Genomic DNA, 25,072 nt, shown 5'->3' with positions numbered 1-25,072 from the left:
ATCACCAGAGAGTTTTGCATGAGAAAACGTGACAGTACTTAATGAAACTCAGCACCTAAGGGCATAAGGCAGTTGAAGGTTTTGTTTGTTTGTTTGTTTGTGTTTGTTTTGTTTTGTTCTTTCAATCAGCACCAATCCCGTAAATGACCTACACTTGGTGTAAAGGTATAAAACTTTGTTTTTCTTTTGGAGTGGAGACAACTCCTTCTTCTCCACCGTATGAACCATAGTGTGGGATTTTTTTTTTCAATACTGTTACTTATGTGTAAAAAACAAAAGAAAGGTTTTCTTTTTGTTTTTACTTACAAAACATAGAGAATATCTTTGTATACATACAGCGACTGGAAAGAAAGCTTATCTGAAGGGGTTGTGACTTATTCTCTTTTTGTTTTTTGTAGCATTGGTGGTGGTGGTGGTAGTGGTGGTGGTAGTTCTGTGTATTGAAGGAAGGGAGGAGTTATATTTCTTGCAAGCGGCGTTTACCGCAAACCAAACTTAAGGTCCCCTTCTCAACTTGGGTCGAGATGCTCTCAGAGCGAAGACTCATACTGTAGCAGCTCGTAAAGGAGCGGTCCATCTCGATACCGAATGCCTACCGCGGCGGGGGTGACATATTGCAGAATGTTAATAGTCCTTCTCAATCTCCTGTCTACAAAATGAGCATCCCAAGCTGGGTATCTCTTTCTCGGCATGTCAATCTTAATGAGGGGCCCTTCTGGGAGGTAAGGACGCCCCAACGGGGTAGAGGGCCCCATGGGTCTCACTTGGAAAACGGGCAAGCAAGTGTCAGCCGTGAGATCCTCCTGTTGTTCCGTTACGGCTCTGGTAGGCGTGACCTGGGTCCCCCGGTACCCAGGGGTCTGAGGCGCCATGGGCTCAACATCGGGGGGCAAAGGGATGCCCCAGAGCAGCTCGGCACAACAGGAGCTGGCCAAGATCTTAACTCGCGGCCCCGTGGGATGCAGCACACCGTAATATAAGAGCATCAGTGCAATCCCAGCCACAAAGCTAATAAAGACACAACACAGTGCTGGCACCGCAAAGGAGTCAGTGGTCTCCGGGTCTCTGTAAAAATACCAAAGGAACGTCAAGGCAGCATTCTCGGTCAAGACTATCGTATAATATGCAAACATTCGATATCGAGTCCGCCCTTCCTTGACGTTAAACCAGCAGAAAATGTACACGATCCCTACCACCATGTTGAAGAGGATCTCCTCCCACTTGGACATGCAGAAGTCTGTTCCGCCATGGATAATCCAGAAGGCCATGGCACACCAGTGAACCACCACGAAGATCCCGAAGTAGAGCTGGAAGATGGAAGCAAAGAGGGCAAAAGAGATAACTCTGGATGAGATGGTGAAGAGGCGCCAGAAGAGGTGGATGAGGGCCCCTCTGTAGCTCATACTCTTCTTGTCGTCCCTGGAGTCCCGCAGCAGCTTGTGATAGGAGGCTAGCACCCAAGCCAGGGACATCAGGGAAGTCACAGAGGAGACACCTGCCGGAAAGACACAAACCCACACAGTCAAAACCGTGGACCTCAACCGCCGGGCACAGCAGGGCTGCCAGCCGAGGAGACGCCCACACACACCACGATCTACAGGAGGAGGGAGAAAGAAACACAAAATCAGGACCCGAACTTGGAGGCCATGGCTGCCCCCTAAGCTGACAGCTTGTGAAATCTAGCTTCAGTGTCAACGACCCAGGCCAGAACTTCTGGAGACCCACGGCTCAAGAGTGAAGCTGAGGTTGGCGTGCTCTGCCAAGGGGCTAGAGAGCCAGGACCGCTGTGCTGGCTCATCACCTCTGCTGTGGGAGGGACCCCACGTGTTCTATTGTAAGAGATCATAAGCTCACTGGCGGGGTCGGTGTCCTTGTCACCACCAGGCTGTGCTCTCAGAGCAGCCAGTAGATGGGATCACCGATTGTGAAGACCGAGAGCTTACTAACGCCCCAAGGCGCACAGCTGTCCTACTTTGAGAAGGCTTTGGAGTCACCCTTCCCCTTCTCGCCAGCTCGCTCAAGGCCAAGGAGCCCTTAAGGGGATCTTCTTCTATCTGGCCTTTCCCCATCCACTCCCTAAGGCCACCCTGATCAAGGACCCGGGGACGGCCTGTGTTTCTCTGACTGCTTTCGCATTCACTCTTGTCTCTCGTGGTCTCCCCACGCTCCTTGTTGCCTTCTCCAATCAGCCACTGCTCGAGGTTCCCTGAGGCCTTGACTGGGGAGGCCCTGTCCTTCTCTGCTTCTGTCCTGCAATGAGCAGTGTAACTTGGGCTTTGGGGATGCCTTTCCCCTCCCTAGCCCGGTGAGCTCTCCAAGGCCTCTGCACATCATTACCTACACGTCTCCTCAACGAGCAAGTGAATGTGTCTGATCCCAAGGGACGGTAGAGCAATTTTATTTATGACGCTGCCTATGTGATATTTGTAACTCAATCAATCTAAACGCAATAAACAGTGGCTGGAGTCTCTCCAAGTCCACCCATGGGCAGGCGATCATGAAGTCCGGCATCGTCATACCATCTCCTCTGGAGCAAGGCCCCCTTGCCCCTCTGCTCCTTCAAGCATTAGCTCCACTCAGTCCGTCTAGTGCCTCTTTTGTTTTTCTTCTCTCCCCAGATTTCAGAATTAAATGCAGCTAAATTCAGCTGGAGCCCTGAATACTACCCCATGGGCCACCATCTCCTAATCAAGGTCCCCACCTTCACCCCAGAGCACGATTCCCCTACGGCGTTCTTCCAGGCTGACATCAAAGTGACCCGGTCGTTTTCTCTCTTAAGGCCAAAGGTCAGATCCAGGAGCCTCATTCATCAAGAGACCCATGAAGCTGGCCCAGAGTTCCAGCCTTCTGTTGGTCTTTCCCCGGCCCCTCCTCACCTCTCCACTTGACCCTCAGTGAAGGATCAAAGTCCTCTGTCACTCCCTGCCCCTCGCCCCACGCATTTGTCCTTCCCCACCCAGCCCACGCGGCACCTCCCTTCCGACATTTCAGGGAGATGCGCCGGTTTGCAGCTTGCAGAACATTAGAGTCTGATGCCAAAAACCAGCGTGCTGGCAGAGCACAGAAAAAGCCTGGAAGGTTAACTGTGACGATGAGTATGTGTTGCTTTTGCAAGAATCACAGCCAACGTGGAAAATAAACAGGGAAGAAACAATCCCAATTTCTCCATAGAAGCCAATCTTGAAAACACCTGATGATTTTCCTCTCACTTTTCTGGAAAGTTCTGAACACAGTACTTATGTGTGTCCTGCTTTGCCCTTTGTACACACAGGGCATTTCCACCAGCCTCTGCTGAAGCCATGTGGTCTCTTGCGACCATGTCACAGTGGCTATGCTAACCTTTCAGAGCCCCCTGTGTTCGTGTTCTCTTGAGGCTGGGGCAGGGAGGGGAATGGGTTCCCTTGGGAGTCACGTGATTTAGGCTGTAGGTTTCTGGACGGCAGGGAACGTGCAGTCATCTTGATCGTCTGGGCCAGGCTTATTACCAACACTGGAGCATCCTCGGAAAGCTTCTTTGCGGCATTACCCCTCTCCTGGGGTGAACCCATTTCTTGATGCTAAAAGTGATACATCTCAGAGGTGCTACCGACCCTCAGTGATCAGGGGGATCTCTACAGCAGCTGAATGGAAAGAAGGCTTGATTTTTCTGTTTCTTCTAATAAAGCAAAAGGTATTACTTCCCCTGTTTGCAGAAAAGCACAAGCTCATGAAGTAAGAAGCTAGCTTTTGCCGAAGTGTGGTCTAATCCAGTCTAACTCGGAGTGTGCTCTTGAACAAACTTGGGGTGCAGAAGCAGGACAGCCCCTCTGCTGTCACCGTCCTGATTTCATTGTTCGGTGTGCTGTGATGGTAGCCCCATCCACGCCCAAAATGAGCAAAGAGGAATTCAAACGTCCACTGACCACATTGGTGAAGCGAAATTCAATCCTTCATCGTCGATCTATCTTCTGGGTCACCTACGCCACTTCCAGATCCATGCCTGTGGTTTCAGGGTATTGCAGAAATCACTCCCCTCTAAGCCGACGCACACACTGCCTCGGTCCACGGTCAGCACTTCTGGAAGTTCTCTCTAGGATGTGGTATGAATGTTCCGCAAACGTCATAAGACATCACTGCTAAATTACAAGGGGGGCTCGGGAGACAGTCACGTGGAGGACCGAGAGCCGACACCTGGCTGGGGGCCTGTGGGCTGGCTGATGTCCAGCCGCCGTCTTACCTCTCTGCCTCATCTGCTCCCGACATGGTGAAGTTGTAGATCGCCAAACGTTATAGGAGCTTCACAGACCACCCACTTCAAACCCACACATCCAACAGGAAACAGAGGCTACCCGAGAGAAACTACACACCATGATTCACTGAGCATGTATCTTATTTAGAAGAACCCTGTGATGTAGGCACTTGTTATGGGCAATGTCCCCACCTCTCCCACCCCCAAATTCTTATGTTGAAGCCCTAACCCCCAGGACCTTACTACGTGACTGCATTTGGAGATAGGGCCTTTAAAGAGGCAATTAGGGGTGGCCCTAATCCACCCTAATGCCTATTGTCCTTATGAGAACAGATCATTTGGGCCCACAGAGATGCCTGGGATGTGCTCACAGAGGAAAGACCACGTGAGGACACAGCAAGAAGACGGCCGTTTGCAAGTCAAGGAGAGAAGCCTCAGGAGAAATCAACCCTGCCGACACGTGATCTTGGACTTCCAGCCTCCAGAGCTGTGAGACGATAAAATTTCTGTTGTTTTAGCCACCTAGTCTGTGATATTGGATACAGTGTTCCAATTCCATTTTTTTTGATGAACAAGATATTTTTCAAAAATCATACTTCTATCAAGAAGCAGAATTGGAATTCAAACTCAGACTCCATGGCCTTGAAAGTAGCCACTGTATTAAATGGACCCTCCAGATTTGGTCTTAGCAGGGACTGGGCCCTCTGGGTGTAAAGGATTTGAATCTTTTGCCAAGAGTGGATGGGAGGTGTAGTACCTACAGGTATCTGAGAGAGGGCCCTGATTATGGAGCTAAAAACCAAATCTGAATTCTCTTCCACTTTCCTCAGGAAAGTAACATTCAAGCCCCAAAGAAAGAGATGACTCCAGCAGAATTAACTGAGATCACTTTCCCTCTGTTAAGTGATTAATCTTCAAAGGCCTGCAGCGTATATTATTACAGAGGGAGGAAGTGCAGGGTTTTCCTCCTGCAGTGGCTCACTTGGAAGATTTCTGTCTGGCCCGAGGTCAACCCAAAAGTCAATGCATTATCCTGGCCAAGACCCCAAGACCACAGCAACCGGCTGTGGAAGCAGCCTCGTGGCCCCCAGTGAAATTCTCAGACAGGCCTGGGCACATTTATGATTCCTCTCACTTACAGCTCCATCATTTTCTGCATTGCAAAGATCAGACTGGAAATTGTAAAACACTCCACGTTCGGCTGTGACGAGTTCTGGGCAGTGACCTTCACGGCTTGCTCTCTTTTCCTGCTGCAGACCAGGAAGGGGGGATTGCAGCTGGCCCACTGGGTGAACCAAGTTCAGCCCCACCATCTGGGAGGTCACTGAGCCAGAGCCTCGTGGGGGCCACCCCCTGAGAAAGGCTTGGGACAGGGGCCTTGGGGCTCTGATCACCAGACCCAGGGGCTAAGGTTTCCGGAAATAGGATGTCCACACCTTATGACCAACGGAGCAGAGCATGAGGGGCTGCAGCCTGCAGTTGGAGGCCCTTGACCAAGGAGGGGCAGTCCTCTGGGAAGTCACCATCACCACCAATTTGGTGGTGTCCCTGCAATACCCAAGGGTCACTGTCAGTTGAACTGTTGCCAGTTGGGGAACAAAGCAAAAAGTGAGTGTGGATGTCCCACCACGTGAGAAGCAGACAGAGTGACAGGGTGTCTGGGGGAAGGTCGGGACCCTAAAATCAGAGAGGGGTGGGGAGCAGATGAAGTGGAGGAAGCAGGAGGAAAGGTGTGATGCCGTGGAAGGGACCAGGGCGGCAGGAGGGCCGTCATCAGGGTGAGGTAGGGAGGCTGCAGTCTGGCAAGAAGAAGCAGGGCCGTGACCCGGATGGACCAGAGCAGAGCGGCACTGGGGGCCAGTGAATGGGAGCCAGAAAGGGGACTTGAGGAGAAACCAAATCGCGAGACAGTCTCGCCGGGGGAACGCTGCACGCGGGTTCAAGGAGTCTCTGAGAAGCCGCAGGAGCACCTGGATTGGCCCCAAGGCTGTTTGTGAGCCTGGGCGAGTGGGGTTCACTGCTGGACTTTGTTTCCCAGAGCGGGGGCGGTGAATGTCCGGCCCTGTCACCAGCTGCCCTGTTCTTCCTTCTGCCACAAAGAGCTCCCTTCTGGTCCCACCGCTAAATCACACACTGGAAAACACTCGAGGAGGAGGGACTGGATGGGGTGCTGAGCAGAGCAGAGCAGGCGCAGAAGAGTCAGCTGTGCAGACCCCTAGCTCCCAGCTCCCTCCTATCAGCGTGTCTCCGTGGGCAAGTACCGCCAGCTTACAAAGAACAGCCCCCTGGACCCTGCACCCTCTGCCGTGAGATCCCACCTCTCCCGTCTCTTCTGCAACCTTCTCGAGGGTAACAACCTTGCTCCCTTAACTCTCCCACCTCCCTTCACTCCTGACCCCCGAGTCACAACTGAGAGCTCTCGGTGAGGTTGATGACCAATTCCTAAGGGTGGCATTCAGAGGACTGGGTCCATGCACCTCCCCCTGACTCTGACATCTGTCGTTTGGATCTACTCTTGCACACTTGACCATTAGCTAGTCCCCAGCTATGGCATCCTTTCCCTGCTGGGCTGTTATCCTCGTTTTACAGGTGAGGAGACTGAATCTGAATTTAAGAGATGTGGATGTGGCCACACTCCCGTTGTGGCTCACCTAATTTATATGACATTGTACCCCCATGGGCGGGTCCCCCAGAGATTCCCCAAACCAAGAAACAGGCTCAAGTTGCTATGTGTCTATCCACACGTCAAGGTGAACATCTGCCTCTCTCAGCCCTCACCTCCTCCCTCCTTTTACCACTGAAGCTAAGGTTTGGGGGAACTCCACCACCTGCTTGGCTAATTTCCACTGTCTATTTTCTCCAGATTGAGCTCCTATTAGACGGGCAATTCTTCTCTTTCTACCCATCAAACTTCACCCATCTTCCTACGTTTTAAAAAAGCCCAGTCTGTGCTTAGAAATGCTCTCAGACAAAGATAAGGCAGCTGTGGGCACAGCTCTCTAAGCATCACCGCCTGTCTCCTGTACTAACCTCCACCCAGGAGACACAGCAAGGGAGTGATGATACAAAGGTACTTTCCTACCCGGGCCACCAGGGAAAGGAAACCAGCCTCAAGGATGCCATCTGTGAACCAGGCTCAGAGACGTCAAGTAACTTGGCCAAGGTTACACAGGAGTAAGCAAGAGTGCGACCACCGACCCCTGGCATTATCTCACTCCTCACTCACGGTCTGTGTGCTGGGGCCAGTCATCCTGGCTTCCGAGATCCAGTTGTCAAATGGGCAGGAATTTTGTGGGCTGGCTGATGTCATGTGAGAGGCCTGAAATAGGCGTGGTGGGAATATTTACACCACAGAAATTGGCAAATGCTACAAATCAGGGTTCCTTCCGACCCTGCTAAGAACTGGTTGTTAAGCATTTACCAGCACACCCCTTAAACATGCTGAACACTGTTGCCAATTAGAGGAGCCTCAGAACGTTTTCCTACTCCACACTTCTAAGCAAATCAGACGCACTGCCTGGCGATCAGCCAGAATTATATTCTGTAAGTCTGATGTGGCAGCAACAAAGAAATCAATCTCCTTTTTCAACTTACACTGAAAATACATCCACAGTAAATAATTTAAGGTCTAACAGTTTTCTTTGAGCTGCAGACTTTTGCAAGCACTGACATATTCATTTTAGTCCCATTTGGAGAGAGTGTGATCCCCACGTGAGGTTACCACATGGGGTCACCTTAAGACACTCCTGACATTTCCAGACTGACCTTTAGGAAGGGTCATAATAAAAGATGGCATCCATCACTGTGGATGTAACCCTCAGGACAGACACATCGGTGGCTGAGGCAACCTGAAAAACCCCAAGGCCAGTCAGGGTGGCATGGTGTAAACATAGGAAGGAAGGGAGGATTGGAATAATTCAGGAGAGCTGACGTCTGAGAAATTATACCTTAACGTGCTCCTTAACGTGAGGGAGATGGTCCAAGGGGGACAGAATTCAAATCTGGCCACCACAGCAGTAGTCTCCGTTACAGCGCATTGTCTTGCCATGGTTTCTGTGACAAATCTCTTTACTGACTCGGAATTCAGGCTCATTATGTCACCTGCTAATCTCTAATAAGTTTCCATAACAATAATACCCCCTCTACTGAACAGCTACCTTGGCCCAGACTCCATGCTGTGACACCCATTAACCGGATCATTCTCCCCTATAAATGTATCTGAGGCTGATTTTAAGATGCAGAAATGAAGGCTCACAGTCTAAGCCACTTTTCCAGATCAAGTAGTTAAGAAATCACAGAACCGGCATTTGAACACAGGCTACCTAACTCCAAAACTCAGATTCTCTTTGGAATCACTGGAAAGGTACGTCTCCCCATCCCCGTCCATAAGTGAAGGAATTGGCATTCAGGTTTATACACCAATTTCTTATCAATTTGGTAATCGAGCCCCTCTGATCATCTCTGTGAGCACCGGTGGCCAATCTGTAGGCCTGCAAGGCCGAGGACCCACCCTGGAGGTCCCTCCCTGAGCCTGCCAGTAAGTGCAGAGGTGGTGACACCTCTTTTTCATCTCTCTTGCCCAGACTGTTGGGGGGACCTCCTAGTGGGTTTCCCTGCATCCGCCCTCGTCCCGACAGGCCACTCGCAATTCCACCAAAGTGACGAAGCTGAGGGACGTCTCTCCTCGTGGCCTCCCAGGCATGGCGGCCTGTCAACGGTGCCTGACTTTCAACCTTTTCGCAGGGAGGATATGCCTTCCCGCCCTGCTGAACTCAGCTGTGCCTGTGACCTGTCCCAGCCACTGCCACGTGAGCAGAAGCATGTGTGTGTCACGTCCAGGAGGAAGGGCACGCTCCCTCACCCCCACCGCAGTGACCTGTGATAGATGCGCAACAGCAAGAAATGAACCGAAGTTGTTTTAAGCCAGGGAAATGGTTCTGGCCTCGAAACCGGGCACGGCCAGCCTCTCCTACTGACACACCGCTTCGCTCAGGGTTAATGCCGTGGTCCTTATAAGGCCTGTAGGGCCCCTCGTGACACTGCCTGGAGTTACAAGTGTATGCCATCGAGTCCCCACCCACGCCCTTCACCACATGCCTTCTCTGATGGCCTCAAACCTAAGTCCCTCTCATGGCACCAGGCTGGGCCCTACATGAGACAGCCCCTTCCTGCTCCAGGGTCACCTCACGCCAGCCCCTCGCTCCCCCTCTGTCCCATGTGGTCCAGGCATAGTCCTGCCTCAGGGCATGTGCGCTGGCTCTGTCCTCCACCTTGGGGGCCCTTCCCCAGGTCCCCAAGTGTCACCTCACTAAGGCCTTTACCAGAGCTCGGCCTCTCAGCCAGGCCATCGCTGGCCAGCACACTGAGAACTGCAACCCCCCAATGCCTCCCCCAACTTCCAGGCTTAATTTCCCACCTTAGCATCTCCCACCACCTCCATACACTTTCTCTCTTACTCGTTCCCTTTTTCCTTAAGTTCGTAGGTACCGTGATGCATGTGAGCCCCCAAGGGCAGTGCAGCAATTGGTCAGGTCCTTCTGAAACTATGTGCAAAACCGTGTGGGTATTTTTCTCACGAGACAGTCCACAGCTGTCCTCTGATTCTCAAAGGGGCCCATAGGGAAAGGGGTCTGTGACCCACCAGCCATCTCCCCTCCCGCCATTTTCCCCTGCGGAAAGGGGAATTCCCCGGGAGCCTCCATTTATGCCTGTGTCCTTTAGAAGAAAACCTCGAGGGTAGAAGACGGAGATGAAGAGGAATACATTCAGTGAATGTTCCCAATGATGCATCAGGCATTATGCCAGATACTTTGCATAAGTTATTTCATTTCATCCTGACAATAATCCCCTGAAGTGTCTACTGGTGTCCCATTTTATAGGAGAGGAGACCAAGGCGCAGAGAGGTAAAAGGATCTGTCTAGTTACTGCACGAAGCATGTCCTATTATTCTGATGGTTTGCCTTGTGGGGTCTTGTTGATCCTGGAGGGACCGCCCCTCCCAGGTTTAGCAAATTCCTCAAAATAGCAAACCACCAGTGCTTTTCATATGCAAACCAACCAGTCCGGAACGCACACCTCCTCTACTGGGCTCTGATACTCTGGGCCACTATCCCGCTGTCCTAATCACCCCAGGGCCAGGTACCAGACAACTGGGGACAGCGCTGTGCCCCAGAGCCTCCTGAAATTATTCAGACGAGCCTATGCTAAGCCTGCTTCCCCTGCCTCACTCATTCCTTCCCTGGGAAACCACAATAAAGGCTCTTGCCCACATTTTCCCCTCACTCCCTCTGCCTGCTGATGGACACTGGTGCTTCCCCAGGTGCCCCCCCCCCCCATGGTGTGGCATGCCCTCTCCTCTTGGGATCTCTGAGTAACAAACGATCTTTTCAATGGCAGTTGTCTCCTGATCTGTTGCCCTTGAGATGCCTAAATAACAACAAAACCTGTCTTTTAAAACAGTTACAACATTAGCAAACTGTTGGAGAGGGAGCTTCAAACCCAGTATCTCCAGCTCCAAAGTCCCCCATGGCCTGGGGTTACAAGGCTAAAGCCTCCAGTAATTCCCTTGTCCCATGGGCTCAAATCCAAGCCCCCACTCATGGTGCCCAAGACCTCTGTGTCTGGGCCCTGCTCCCAGGCCCGTGGTCAGGACCTAGTGATATTAACCCACTCACAGAGGCAGGAGAGCACCGTGGTTCTGAGTGTGTGCTCTGGAACCAGGCTAGATTCTGCCACCCTGCTGTCCAGTGACGCTGGGCATCACGCCTGTTTGCTCACCTGTAAAAGGGCAACAATAACTGAACGCTCTTCTTGACGTTGCCGTAAGGATCAAGAGACAAATGGCTACGCAAGGGGTTAGCTCAGTGCCGGGCCCTTGGCAAAGTACGATGCCCACATATGAGCGGCTGTGAGCAGAGACACGGACCCCCATACGCACGCTATGTTGTCTCAAGCCCCTCGGCCCTTGCTCGTGTCATCCCTCTCCCCTTTCCTGCTCATCCTCCAGGGCTGAGGTCGGCACCATCTCCCCCTGGGACCCCCTTCTGACTCCCCCTGAATGCACGGTACCACCTCTGCACCCTCCTGTGCATTCCTCTTCGACGGCCACTATTTTATAGTCACATTTTCTGCTGACTGTTGGTCTTTCTCCCTCAACTGTGACTTCCCTGAGGATAGAACTAACATTTATTCTTGAGGGTAGAAAAACTGGCTTATCCATTCCGGTAATCCCCATGCCTGGTGCAGAGTTGTCACCCAACAAATGTGTCCCCTGCACAGATACACTTTCCCAAGCAAAGTCACAAATGCAAACCCCAGATAACCATGAGGTTGATGCCACATCTTGTAAACAGCTAGCTTCAACTGCTTAGTTAAAGAAAGCCACCTTCCCCGCTATATCAGTGTCCTATGGCCGCTGTAATGAATTATCACCAATTTAGTGGCTTAAAACAGCCCAGATTTATTATCTGACAGTTCGGAAGTCAGAGTCTGAAATGGGTTTCATTGGTCCCAATCCGAGGTGTCAGAGGTTTGGGCTCACTCTGTAGAGGCTCCAGGAGAAAATCTGCTTCCTTGCCTTTTGCAGCATCCACAGCGGCATTCCCTGCATCCCCTGGCTCACGGCCCCTCCCCTCCTCTTCAAAGCCAGCAGCATAGCATCTTCAACTCTTCCATTTGTCACATGGCCTTCTGTCCCTCTGATCCTCTGTCTCCTTCTTATAAGGACCCCTCTGATTATATCAGATACAACTGGATAACCCAGAATAAGCTCCCATCTCAAAATCCTTAAGTCAATCACACCTGTATAGTCCCTTTTGCATAAAGTGCCACGTATAGGCTCAGGGGACTAGGAAGTGGACATCCTGAGGGGCCATGTTCAGCTGACACAATCACCCATTTAATAGCAGGGCAAAGGTCCTCAATGGGAATGTTACGTTCTCCCAACGCCCACCACCCCCAGGACATCTGGCAGACTTTCTTGGTTGTCACAGCTCGGGGTGAGGGCGCTGTGGGCATCTAGTGGGTAGGAACCAGGGATATTGCTAAATATTCTGCAGAGCACAGGACAGCTCCCCAATACACAAGCAAAGAGTGATTTGGCCCCAGATATACTAGTGCTGAGAATGAGGAACCCTGTGATGGGGTTCCTATTCCTATTTCCTCAATGTTCTCAAGTTACAAACAAACTGTGAACCCGCATGTGTCAAGCAGCTGGAGATTCAGGCTTTCTAGAGTTCCTCCCGAGAACTGCTCAATATCTTGAAAAAGGCCCCTGGGGCACAGACCAGTGACCTTGGGACAGGTCATGAGAACAGCATCTCTGTGGTCCGATACCTGGATAAGGAGTCTCTTCTGAGCGGCTGACCACGAGCTGACGGTCACTCTGGGAACATGGGGGAAGGCAACAGCCCCCTTCTCAAGGAGCTTCAAGGTCAAATACTGGTATTTAAAGGACCGGGCAGGAGGAAAGCTAAATCCAGCCCTCTGATTCGGTTGCCTCTTCTTTCTAAGATGCTGTCAGAGCTATCGAAATACCATCTTCACAGCCAACTAGGTAAAGGCAAACTTTAGAGAGTCTAGAACAAATGTCAGCCACTCAAGCCTCGCGGATGCCTGGATCCTGGTGGGCCTGAAGCACACTGTGAAGAAATCCGTCTGCTATCCCTGGAAAGTTCCAGTAAATCCACCCTCATTGAGGAGCAAACAGCCAACCAGTCTCAATGCCCTGATGCTCCCAGACTGACTGCATTTTAACAGAGGCCGTGAGATGCCCTGGAAAGCATGGGCTTTGGTACAAGCAGACTGGGCCTTAGGTTATTGTTTGTGACCCATGTGTAAAAACATGGATTTGGAATATTCAATATATATTTGATATATGTACATCTTTGATGTATTTACATACTATACTATATATTTATATATCTATATATAGTGTATATATAGAGAGAGAGAGACAGAGACAGAGAATGTGTGCAGTACAATGTACACACATGGTGAACATATAGAGTGTATATATACAGTATTCTATAGCAATAAAGATGTGCCTACATGTCCTACTCCCCCATACACACATATATAGACTCAATCATATTTGAAATGGTATTATTCATGTGTCACTCGTTATTGCCTGTCTCCACTAAGATGTAGGCCCCCGAAGGGCAGAGACCCGCCTGCCTGGCTCACCTCTGTTCCCCCAGAGGCTAGCACAGGGCCAGACGTGCTCAGTGCAAATGTGTTTCAGGGAGCCTGTGTGATGTATTATCGTTGACCATCAAACTTACCTATAACAGATTTTTTTTTTTTTTTTTGCGGTACGCGGGCCTCTCACTGTTGTGGCCTCTCCCGTTGCGGAGCACAGGCTCCGGACGCGCAGGCTCAGCGGCCATGGCTCACGGGCCCAGCCGCTCCGTGGCATGTGGGATCTTCCCGGACCGGGGCACGAACCCGTGTCCCCTGCATCGGCAGGCGGACTCTCAACCACTGCACCACCAGGGAAGCCCATACCTATAATATTTTGACAAAGGCCTAACCTAATTGATTTTCTCAAGCAATCATGCCCTCTCAAGAGAGAAGCAGGCCTGCAGCCGGGGGCAAGAGCATCTCCAGCTCAGTCTCACCTTGCAGGGCCCTGGGATTCCATGTTTGTAAGTGGGGGGAGAGGAGGGTCCTGCTGGGATTCTAAGCTACAATGATGTAATTTAATCTAAACCCCAAAGTCATTCCCTCACCCGAGACACAAAGTAACCGCATGTGTAACCCTTACCCCTAGTCCCCAGGTGGCTTCCCCTCTAATCTCACAGGGTCCCCACCCATCCCCTCTGAGTAGGTTAGGGCAGGTACGATTATTCCCAACTTAAAAAGGAGAAACCGAGGCTCAGAGAGGTTAAGTGATGCGTCAGATATCCCAGCCAAATTAACGGGCAAGTGGGGTGGCTAGAAGCCGGCGCCCACAGCTGGAGTTCCCACCTTTTCTCCTGTCACATCCCCCCTCCTCCCCCGCGAACTACTCCTCCAGCCAACCGGCTCTGCGTCTCCCTGACAGGTCACCGCACGATCTGACCACCGCAAGAGAAATCCTGGGAGGAGAAGGGCTTGGGCCAAGGGCAGGGGCACCGCCCACTCCTGCACCAGGCACTGAGGGTGGGGAGGAGGGAGAAGCGGGAGAAACGGCGTGGGGACAGAGGCGCGAGACCGGCCATCGCAGGCTGACCTGCCGCTGCTGCTGCGCCCTCGGCACCGTGCTGGGCTAGAACCAGCGCTCTCCACGGTCCTGGCCTGGTTACAGGAGGAACGGCCCCTGGAGCCCTGCAAGGGACTGTGTCAGGAGGCTGTGGAGGGCTCTCAGACCACCGTTGAGCTCCACGGCAGCTCAGGCGAGCAGCCTGGCGAAGGAAGCAGAGCTGCCAAGCAGGTGACGTCGCCCAGCCAGGGCCTCGCTGAGCAGGGCAGCAATGCGGGCCTCGGATGGGTGATTGCCAGGGGGCCCCCTTTGTGAAACAAACAAATGTATTTCACTTGCTCCTGACAAAACCCCTCTGAGGCAGGAGTTACGATGCGTGGTTTACAAACGAGAACCCCGAGGCTCAAAGAGGTTAAGGGCCTTATGGGACTGATGCAGCTTCTAAGTGCAAATCAGAGTGCGAAGCCAGGTCCACACCTGCTACCACTCAAAACAGGAGGCAGCACCTTTTCTTCTAGGCGACAGTCTCAGGAGACTACCGGAGGGACAAGCAGAGGAGGCCTCAAAGTACTTGGTTATTACTGGGGCAGGGTGGGGGGGTGAAGGGAATGATGGGGTCCCCAAGAACAGCAGGAGGTGGGGATGGGCTCCACGCGGTCACAGGTGGGCAGGTATTACAGCGGGCGGGCTCCTGAACCCCAGGGTCTGGCAGCCTGGGGCACGTGGGGTCTGGAATTGAGAGAGGACTCAGCTCTCCGCTGGTCAACGTCAGACCCAAACGTCACCCCAGGTTGGCCATGGAGTGACTGCCTCACCCCTAGGACTCCTCTTGTTGTCCTGACCCACCTAACATCTCCAATTGTGTCTAGAATGGAAAGGATCCCTTTTTTATTTTTACAGATGAAAAAGGTGAGGCTCAGACAGGAAGGAGAACAGCTTACAGGGACTCCCCCATTTCCTTCTCAGGGTCTCTTCCATTCCACCCACTCCCCAGGAGTGAGAGGTGTGTGACACAGGAAGACATCATTCATGAAATCTGTAGGCCTTCTTTCCTTGGAAATCTTAAGAAATAGAAAAGATCTTTTGAAGATCACTTAATTGCCGTCTTTCCTGGAGCTGGGAGTTCCCACGAGACCTTGAGTTTGCGATCGCCTCTAATGTGAATGTCTAGCCTAATGATTAAACATTGCTCCTGTCCGATTCTTGCTCAGATTCCCCCACTTTTCTCTTCCTTACAGTTACAGACTGAAAGGACTTCAGGAGTCCCTCCTGCCCTCACTCATATTACTCAGGCTCAGAGATGAGATGGGAGAGATTTTCCCAGCATCCCTTGCCACGTTCTAGCACAGTGGACTCAGGACCCAGGGCTCCTTCAGCTGCCCGCCTCCCTATGCAGGAAAGTTGCGGGGTGGGAGACAGGAGAGCAAATCTAAGAAGTGTGACGTGTCTCTGTGGGGCAATGAAACTGTTCTGAGATTGGTCGTGGTGATGGTGACAACTCCGCAGATAGACTAACAGCCATTGAATCATACACTTCAAGTGGGTGCATTTTACGGTATGTAAAGTGTATCTCAATAAAGCAGTTTAAAATTTTTTAACAAAGCAGAAGAGGAAGAGATGCTCTGCTGGCAGGACCCCCGGGGCACGGCTGAGCCCAGGCATGACACACCCACCTTCCCAGCCTCCTGGCTGCTCCCCAAACACTGGAGTCACTTCCTTAGCCCAAGGCCTTGCCCTTGGCTGTCCCCTCCTCTGGTACACTCACCTCCAGAGATCTGTGGGCTGGCTCCCTCCCTCCTTCATATCTTTGCTCAGAGGTCCCCTTCCTGCCACCCCATTGAAGACTGGGAGACCTTCCTGCAACACTGTTGAAGGCTGACACAGCTCTGCTCCCCCGCCCCTCTCTCTTCCCAGCTTTAGAGCTCTGCTGAGTACCTACCATTTTCTAATAGCTGTTTTGTTCGTTGTCTGTCTCTCCCTACAAGAAATGCAAGCTCCAAGAGAGCAGGGCTTCCTGTCTGTTTTGTTTATTGCTCATATCTGTCCCCAGTGCCTAGAACCATGCTTGGTGCATAGTAGGTGCTTAATAAATAGTTACTGAATAAGTGGCCCCGTTACAGTTACGGCTCAGGCTTCTGAACTGGCAGCACTCGGAGCCTCCCCCGAGAAGCCTCACTGGCTTTGTCCCAACATTTCATGCACAAACATTTTCAGGCGGCCGATTGTTATTTCATCTGTGTTAACTGTAGTGACATTGATTTAGCCTGCCTTTCTCAAACGTTTTCTGCTGCTTTAAGAACCCTCCCTCATATGTACATACTGCATTTTCTTTTACACTTAAAATTTGTTAAGAGGGTAGATCTTACATGTGTTCTTATCACAGTTTATAAAAAAGAACTCTCCTCTCTTTTTGATGCACCAAAAGTGATGTCTCTGTTTAATATCCTTGCAAACTCTGTTTAGAAGTGTGAGGTTTTAATGTTCTGTTTGACAAGAAGCCACTGGGAGCTGAAGCAGAACTGGGAGCTGGAGTTGGCTGTTCAGGGCACCCTGTGTGTAGACGCCAAGCGGGTATCTGATGGGCAAGAAGGAGGGGCAGCTTCTCAGAAGGAGACAGAAACAGAGCTGGGGAGAGTTCGTACCCCGGGGAAACAAGAGAGGCCGAATCTGTGTTCTGGGGGGAGAAGGAAGGCGTGTCCTTCTTCACTGCAGTTAAGGGTGAAGAGGCAAGACAGCCAGGGGAAGGGCATGAACAGGGAAGTGCACATCTTCTCCTTTATCTATCCTGGAGGCTAAGACCCAGGAATGGCATGAGCAGCCTGGAGCTGAGATCCGAGGCTGGAAGATCTTGGTACCAACCTGGTCTGAAACCCCAGAGCATCTCTCAGAGCTAGCGGCTCCGGCTCAGCACGGGGCGGGGGTGAGGGCCAGGGGGAGTCAGGGAGAAGGGGGCGACTCCACCAGGATTAAGTCAGGCGGTGGCTCACACAATAGGGGATCAGGGAGCACGGAAACCCCCCATAACTCTGCTCAAGGTGATTCATTATCTGATGGTGTTTGATGCAGTGAAATGGTTGTTTCAATAACGAATTTTACTTCTTGGTAATGAGGAAAGTTGAGTAGGAAATTCACAGGTCTGGTATAGAACACAGATCTGTGGTCATGGGCCACACAACCAGACCACCCTCACTTTCTGGGTGGCAGCTTCACCTAAGCATAACCAAAATCCTAAACGATCAAGTAGCCAACTTTTGTGTCCCAGACTTGCAGGGTAACAGCTAATGTCCATATGAGCGGGACTGGAGAGACAGGACAGCATTTTTCACATTAGAGAAAAGAAATCTCCCAAGGGGAGAGACATGGAGGTCTTTCACTGTGGGGAGGGGAAGGCAGGGAGGGCCGTTTAACCAAGCCCACAGCTGAGAAGCAGACCCTGGCCTTCGCTCTCCTGAGAACCGGAACCTGGAAGCCTAGCCCTCAACCAGAATGGAAACCGGATCCGGAGAGGAAGCCCGGAGAGGGAGCTGATTGGGATGACTTTCGTCCTCACTCGGAAAAGGAGGAAGAGCTCCTGGGGTGGCAGCTGAAGAAAAAGGTACAGACGGGAGCAGAGAAACTGGACGAACACCTGCCTCTCTGCAGCGCTCTCTTGCTGGAGAAAGGAGCAAATGTGAAGCTAAGGTACACGCCACTGGTGGGCTTCTGATGTAAGCGGAGCTGACAAGTGAGGTTAAGAAAGAAGGAGACGATTAGGGAGGTTAACACCAAAGGGATGGAAAGACAAGAGGCCTATCTGGATCTCAGAGCTCAACGTTTATTTAAAAGAAAACCAGTGCTTAAGGGCTTGGTGTTTAAGAACACCTACTGAAGGGTAGGTATCTTCGCAAACCCATTCCTGACACAGCACCTTGCCTACAGCAGAGCAGGTGCCTGAAAAGTGGGGTCGTGAGGCCACGGGCGAGTGGTCATCAGAGCCCTGTAAGGAGGAGAACTCCTTACGGCGAGCTCAACCCCAAAAGGCAGGCTCAGGTGCCGTGTGGGTGTCGCCAGTGGCGCTCGCCCAGCCCTGCCAATGTTCACGTGGGAGGGTCAGAAAACCCAAAAAGCCAGGAAAGGTGACAGAGCTACGAACTCTTGACCCAATCCCCGTAGAGTGTCCTCAACCTCAACACACCCTGTTAGAAACCCCCAGCCCTCCTTCTATCACCGCCTGCACCAGGCCTGCTAAGTCTTGTTGATTTCCGCTCCAGAGCAGCCCTCCAACCCGTGCACTTGGCTTCCACCCCCCAGACACTCCAACCCCATCGTTTCACCCCTGGACCTCCACCGCTGCCTCTAACCGGCGTTCCTGGCTCAGCTCTTGTATTCCTCCCAGCACAGCAGGAAAGGGAATCTTCTTTAAAAGACTTCCTACATAACCCTCCCCGCGGCACTTGGTATAAACCCAAGCTGTCAGGCCTCTGCCTTCCCCTCCATCCTCCGCACATCACTCTCCTTCCCCAGACCGCCAACCTCCAGCTATGCTGAGTCCTTTCATTTTCTAGAACAAGCCAGGCGTTTCCTATCTCAGGGCCTTTACGTATGCCGTTCCCTCTGCCTGGAAGGCTGTATCTGCTTCTCCCATAGCTGGCTCCTCAGTGTTTATGCTCAGCCGAAATGTCAACTCTCTGGAGAGGCTTCCTCTGACATTCCTGCTCAAATAAGCTCTCTCCACACCCCACCCCGTGTACTGTGGTCTTGGCACCCTGATTGTTTGCTTAAAGCACTTCCCACAGCGTGCTAGCTGTCTAGCTGTTTCTGTTATGTCTCCCAAGAGAGAACGGAAGATTCATGAGGGCCTGGACCACATCTGTTCCCCGTTACCCTCAGCACGTAGTACGGCTCCTGACTTAATGCATCTTGTTGAATGGCAGACTGTATCAAGTGCCCATAATACGCCAGCCAAGGTGCTGTAGAGGGGTATGTGCTGCTCGTCAGACCTTCACAACCACCCAAAAGCAGTTATTATGCCCACTTTACAGATGAAGAAGCCCAGTTAGGAAATTAACTTGCCCCGTGTCGTAAAGTCAATAAATGGTGGAGGTGGAATTTATACGCAGCTCTGTCGGGCTTTTCTCACTATTAGGACTGTTTTCCAAACTCTGTCACAGCCTAGAAGCCTCGTGAAGCTTTCAGCAGACAAAAGACTCCCTACTAGTGTAAGTGGCATATCAGATAACATGCCCCTTTTATATCTTTATTTAAACTTTCAAGACACCAGATTTAAGGAAGACCCAACTGAAGTACCCAAATGACTCTAGCATAAGATTCCCATGGTTTATTATTACTGTTACTATTGGGTTAGCCAAAAAGTTCGTTTGGGTTTTTACGTAAGATTCCTTAAGGTGTTACGGAAAAACCCGAACGAACTTTTTGGCTAACCCAGTGTTATCTTTTGACTTGAGTCTGGTTTTGTGGGTAAATTGGATACAGATCCATCTTGCAGGCCAAATACCGTACTGCTAACCCAGTGATAAAAGAGGAATAAAAGGTGGATAGCTGGCAAAAGTAGCAAAAGTGGAAGAGGTTGGCATTGGACAAGATCCACGGAAAACTCACCTACTACAGCAATAGTGATCTTTCTAGCCATCTACTAGCATTAACGGTATAGAGTGGACAGGTGTCACCAAAAGCCCACCAAACAAGGCCAGTTAGCCATGATCTCACTAGTAACTCGTGGTCCAATTCAGAAAGTGTATCTGCAGGAAAAGCTCGACCATCACCAACCACAAAATGACCAGATGCGGCCCGAGGCCCTTGACATTCATCACGTCAAAAATGCTCAGAACAACCCTCTGTGGTAGGTACCAATATTATCCCCATTTCAGAAACGAGAAAACTGAGGAACAGAAAGGCTCGGTCACTTGCTGAAGGTCACACAGCTATCCAGCAGCAGGCGGAGTCACCCCATCTTTCCAGGCCACGGTCCTCTAAGAACTCACAGAGTCCACGTCGCCAACACGTCCCTTCCAAGTTCACAGACTATCTCTCCTCTCCTCCAATTTCTACTATTTAAAATGGTTTTCCTCAAAGGGCATACATTTCATGCAGCTTCTTATGGGAAAAGAGAGGGAAGGCATCTACCACCATAACACAAGGGTCCAGTGATGAGCAGATATTCTAGAAGTTAAGAAAGAGGAACATGGGACTTCTCTGGCTCCAGTGGTTAAGACTCCGTGCTTCCACTGCAGCGGGCACGGGTTCAATCCCTGGTCGGGGAACTAAGATCTCACATGCCGCAGGATGTGCCCCCCAAATAAATAAATAAATAAAATAAAGAGTTGAAATTTTTTAATAAAGGAAAAAGGAACATGCCAAGAGCTTACACTCTATGCTCCATGACAGTGACGGCCAGTTTCCTTCCTTCCCATCACCCCAGCCAGCCCTGCAGACCCTCATCCTGGGGACTCACAACCCAACAGCAAAGATTGCCACTGACCTCTGTCAGGTCCAGCAGTCCCCAAATGTATTTAACTGTGCAAGTCTATTTCGAGAAATAACTATTCCACTCACCAAACACGTGGGGAAGTGCTCCCCCAACCTCTGAGCCGCTGGCATGAAAAGATGGGCATGTGGGCAGAAGAGCCAGGGAGTGCTTCCCCAGGCCAAAGTAGCCTGGCTCTTGTCACTCCCAGGCTCCTGCTGACAAAGGCTCGCCCAGCGGCCCCTTAGCCTTTGCTGACATGGGCCGCCTGGGCTCCTATGTCAGGAGGACCCCTAGGAAGCGACATCGGCTGCCCCTCGAGTTTCCTCTCTGGGGACTTCACATCCAGCCTCTCTGCATTTATAACCTGAGCAGTGATCATAGAAAGAGTGGGCTCAGCAAGGCAGCTGGGGCAGCATGACCCACGGGGCGGAAGATGGGGGATCACCCTAGGAGCCTGCCCACACCACTTCCCTGGCAATGCGAAACACACCCCCTTAGATGCCTGCAGAGCTGGATAACAAAGTGTTCTACGTGCCATATATCATTGCACCCCCCCCAAAATTAGGTACAGTTGTCATCTCCCCCGTTATACCAAAGAGGCATAGCAGTTCAATGAAAGGCCAGAGCTTGGGGCCACGTGGGGCAAGGGGGTGTCCCGCTGGAGAGCCCCCCTACAGGTGCTCATGAACTTGGTGGCACCCAGGGCCCGCTGGAGCAGCTGGGGAGCTGTGGGCCCAGAGGTGAGGACCCAGGAGGCCAGCAGGCCCCAGGAGAATAGACCCTCTGCCCCAGCTGCCTTGCTACTCCAGATCACACATGCTCGAGCCCTCTCGAGTCAGGAACCTCTGGGCTGAGTCCCTGCAGCAACAGCTCTGCTTGAATATTCCTCACGACGGGAAACTCTCTACTTCCTGAGACAGTCTTTCCATCACTGGACGACTCCTGCTGTTTGAAATGTCTCCCACATGTAGAATCAATAACGGTCTCCCTGTAGCTCCCTCCAGACCCTTTGGAACCATCATCCTTCCCTGACATCCCTTCAAATGTTGAAATTCACATAGCTCAAGTCCTCCCCAGGCAAAACGTCCCCAGGGTCCCCCAAGTGTTGTGATCTCCAGCCCCTCCTCACCCTAGACCTTCTCCCCTGCTGGAGCTCCAGCCCTGCTGAAATAGGCTCTGACACGACGATGACACTTGCAGGCTGGTCTGACCTGGGGTCTGTCCTGACATTGGCGACCTGGGGTGAGACTCCACCTTGACCAGAGGAGGCCAATGTGGAAAGGTCTTCCTTTCAGTCAGGTGGCCCCCAGAGGCTTCCCACTGCTGTAGAGACCAGTGTTGTCCAGACCGGGCCCTGGGCGCTCCGAGACCATCTGGGGCCACAGTGGCCAGGAGTGGGAAGGTGCTGCCAGTGGGCGGGCCACGCTGGGCTCTGGACCCCCATCCCCATCTACCTAGAACAGAGCTACTTGAGCCTGTTTTATAAGTGCGGCTTCTACATTTTATACGTGGGTCTAAAGCAAGAGCACCACAGCTTACAAACGTCTAAAACTGCTAATGCCGCCTGACGTGACTTAGCCTCTTGGGCACGTGCTGTCCTAAGGCATCTTCCCCATATCCTGCATATGTGCAAACACCGTGGCTCAGGCCAGCGCCAAGACAAGGGGCCTCTCCCCCCGGGAATGGGAGACTAGGGCCCTCCGCCCTGCTGCTCCAGGGACACGGAGACCCGGCTCTGCTCTGCTCACATGACGGCGGGGCAGGCTCGCACGCAGGGGCGCGGGGGAGTGAGGACTCGGGGATCAGGGCAACGCCCCCAGCCCCGGGGAGGGGGAGGGGACTCACAGGGCAGCGTCTCGGCGCGGCTCTTCTGGATCATTATGCACAGCTGTAGCACCAGTTGGGGGGCGCTTTCCAGGAAGGTCTCCAGGAGGCGCAGCATGTTAACGTCTGCATATTCGTACATCATAGCCCAGTAGAAGCGTCGCTGGTGTTCCTTCTGCCGCTGGCTCTGAATCCCCAGGTACATGGTGCGGATATACCTGCCGAGAGACGGGACAGAACACAGAGAGCGTGGGTCGGCATGGGAGCTGTGGGAGGGTCAGGCCGTCCCCACAGGCTAGCATCCCCTCCTTGGCGCTGAGGTTTTCCGGGTGCTTGGACCAGCTCCAGGGGTTCTGCCGGACCACAGACGGGGTGCTGAGGCTTCGGGGTGGGGTGGGGTGGGGGCAGGCCAGGGAACGGGTCCCAGGCAAGTTGTCCCCTCCCTGGCCTCACTTTGCTCATCTGTAAAATAAGAAATGGAAGAGTGGGACCGGGTGATGTCACAGGCCTGCCAGGGAAGCATCACAGGTGAGCTCAGAGAGCAGGTGGGCTGGCCGAAGTTCAGGGTCCCAGGGGGAACCTTCCTGCAGGGTTTTCACCTCTCTGGAGGAGGAGGGAAGGGAATTAACATTTATGAAGCTCCTACTAAGTATCATTGGCTGGCTGGCTACTGCGTGTTGCCTGGGTCCCAGGCGACAGGCAGGTGTAGTTCCCACGTAGGACAGACAGGCGGGACTCACTTGCACAGGCTCCAGACCTGATGGCGGAGCAACCAGGAGGCAGCCCCAGGCTGCTGGACACCAAAGCTCGTGCGTGCCCCGCTCTACACTAGGGATGGCCTGCAATGGAGCCTCCATCCCTCTACACTAGGGACGGCCTGCAATGGAGCCTCCATCCAGGTACAGCCCAAGACTCAGTCACACAAACCACTGAGCCCACTCCACCCGGGAGGGACAAGGGGCAAAGGGAGCAGGTGCAGGCAGAGGGCACAGGCTCTGGGTTCAAATCCCGGCTCTGTCATCTGCTCACTGTGGGACCTTGGACTAATTACCCAACTCTGTGTCCTCGTTACTCTTCTTTCACACAGCAGAATCACAGCATCACACGGCTGGTGGGAAGATTAGGGAGATAATCTGCGTGCTGGGCATGTATCCAGGTCCACGTGAGAAAGCCCCCAGGCCTGCCTCACTTTCACCTAAACTTTGGAAGCTTGTCTCCAAGCCACAGTCAAGGGGAGGATGGAAGGTAGCATCCAAGCCAGCCAGCCGTCTCTGGGGCCAGGCCAGGCCCAGAGGAGCCGGCAGCGCCGGGACAAAAGCAGGGTTCAGAAGGCACAGCTTTGCGGGCCTAGTTAGGATCAAGAATACACACCATAAACTGAGGCCACAGACAACAGGACAGAGCCACACCTGCGTCCCTGGCCACCCCCTGGGAAGGTATACCATTGTGTCTTTTAAACGGCCGAGCCGGAATCACAGAGGTTGAGAGCATGGTTGACCCCCCTACAGAGTCCCCACTGTCCTCAAGCACCGTCAGGGGCCTACTTGGGGCTGCTGGACGGTCCCTTCTCTCTGTCCCCATCACCACCGCCAGCCTGGTCCCCGCCACCACCCCTCTCTCCTGGATCGAAGCAGAAGCCTCCTAACTGGTCTCCCAGGGTCCACTCTTGCCCCAGAACAACCCATTCTTTGCACAGCAGCCAAGGTGCTTTGTGAAAATCACAAATGCAATCACGTCACCACCTTCTTTCAACACTCCCGTGGCTTCCCATCACGTTCAGAATAAAATCCGAGCCCCTCCCTCGGCTCATGGGGTCCTGCCCGCCCCTCCTGTCCCACCACCCGGTCTCTCTCCCCGCCCCGCCCCCCGGCCCCCGTCGTGTCTTCTCTGTCTCTCACGGACACCTGAGCTTGTTTGTGTTCACGCCATCTCCCCAGTGGCTGTGGATGCAGAAGGAAGACTCCTGCCCCCAGTGCTCAGACTCCTGCAGGGCAGCAGTCACAACACAGCGAAGGCAGCTCTTGTCCACGGTTACACCGGATTCCTGAGAGGCTCACAGGGAGGGGCTCTATACCCCCCGCCCCCTGGGAGCAATGGGAGAAGTGGGTGTTGCCCAAGAACCTTGCATCCACGTTAGAGAAGCCCATGCTTTAGAGGCAAAGACGCAAAAACATACATTTGTAAAATAATTTAAAACTATAATTGATGCCCCTCTCCAGGTCCAAAACAGTGGGCCTCCCTCCTGTGCGCTAAGCGTGTACTGGACCCACAGAGGAACGAGTGGGCCCCCAGAGTGGGCATCTGGGTCCCCCAGAGTGGGCATCGGGACACAAAGCAGCCCACCTGAACCATCGGTGTGACCTGAACCACACGT

At 52.6% G+C, this 25,072-nt stretch overlaps 1 protein-coding gene across 1 annotated transcript in view; it reads right to left on the bottom strand.

Annotated features, from left to right (window-relative positions):
* Positions 1–478: 478 nt before the first annotated feature.
* XKR6 (XK related 6) overlaps positions 479–25,072 on the bottom strand; it is a 270,228-nt gene continuing 245,634 nt past the window's right edge. Inside the window, exons 2-3 of the mRNA XM_065879599.1 lie at positions 22,720–22,916; positions 479–1,495 (exon numbers count right to left, since the gene is read on the bottom strand). Coding sequence (XP_065735671.1) covers positions 531–1,495; positions 22,720–22,916 — 1,162 coding nt within the window. The 3' untranslated portion in view covers positions 479–530. The remainder of the gene's footprint in view (positions 1,496–22,719; positions 22,917–25,072) is intronic.

This window comes from Phocoena phocoena, chromosome 6, assembly GCF_963924675.1.
Source record: "Phocoena phocoena chromosome 6, mPhoPho1.1, whole genome shotgun sequence".
In the NCBI taxonomy this organism is placed as follows: domain Eukaryota; kingdom Metazoa; phylum Chordata; class Mammalia; order Artiodactyla; family Phocoenidae; genus Phocoena; species Phocoena phocoena.
The sequence above is the reverse complement of the archived record's forward strand: the minus strand, read 5'-3'. Positions and strand labels throughout refer to the sequence as shown.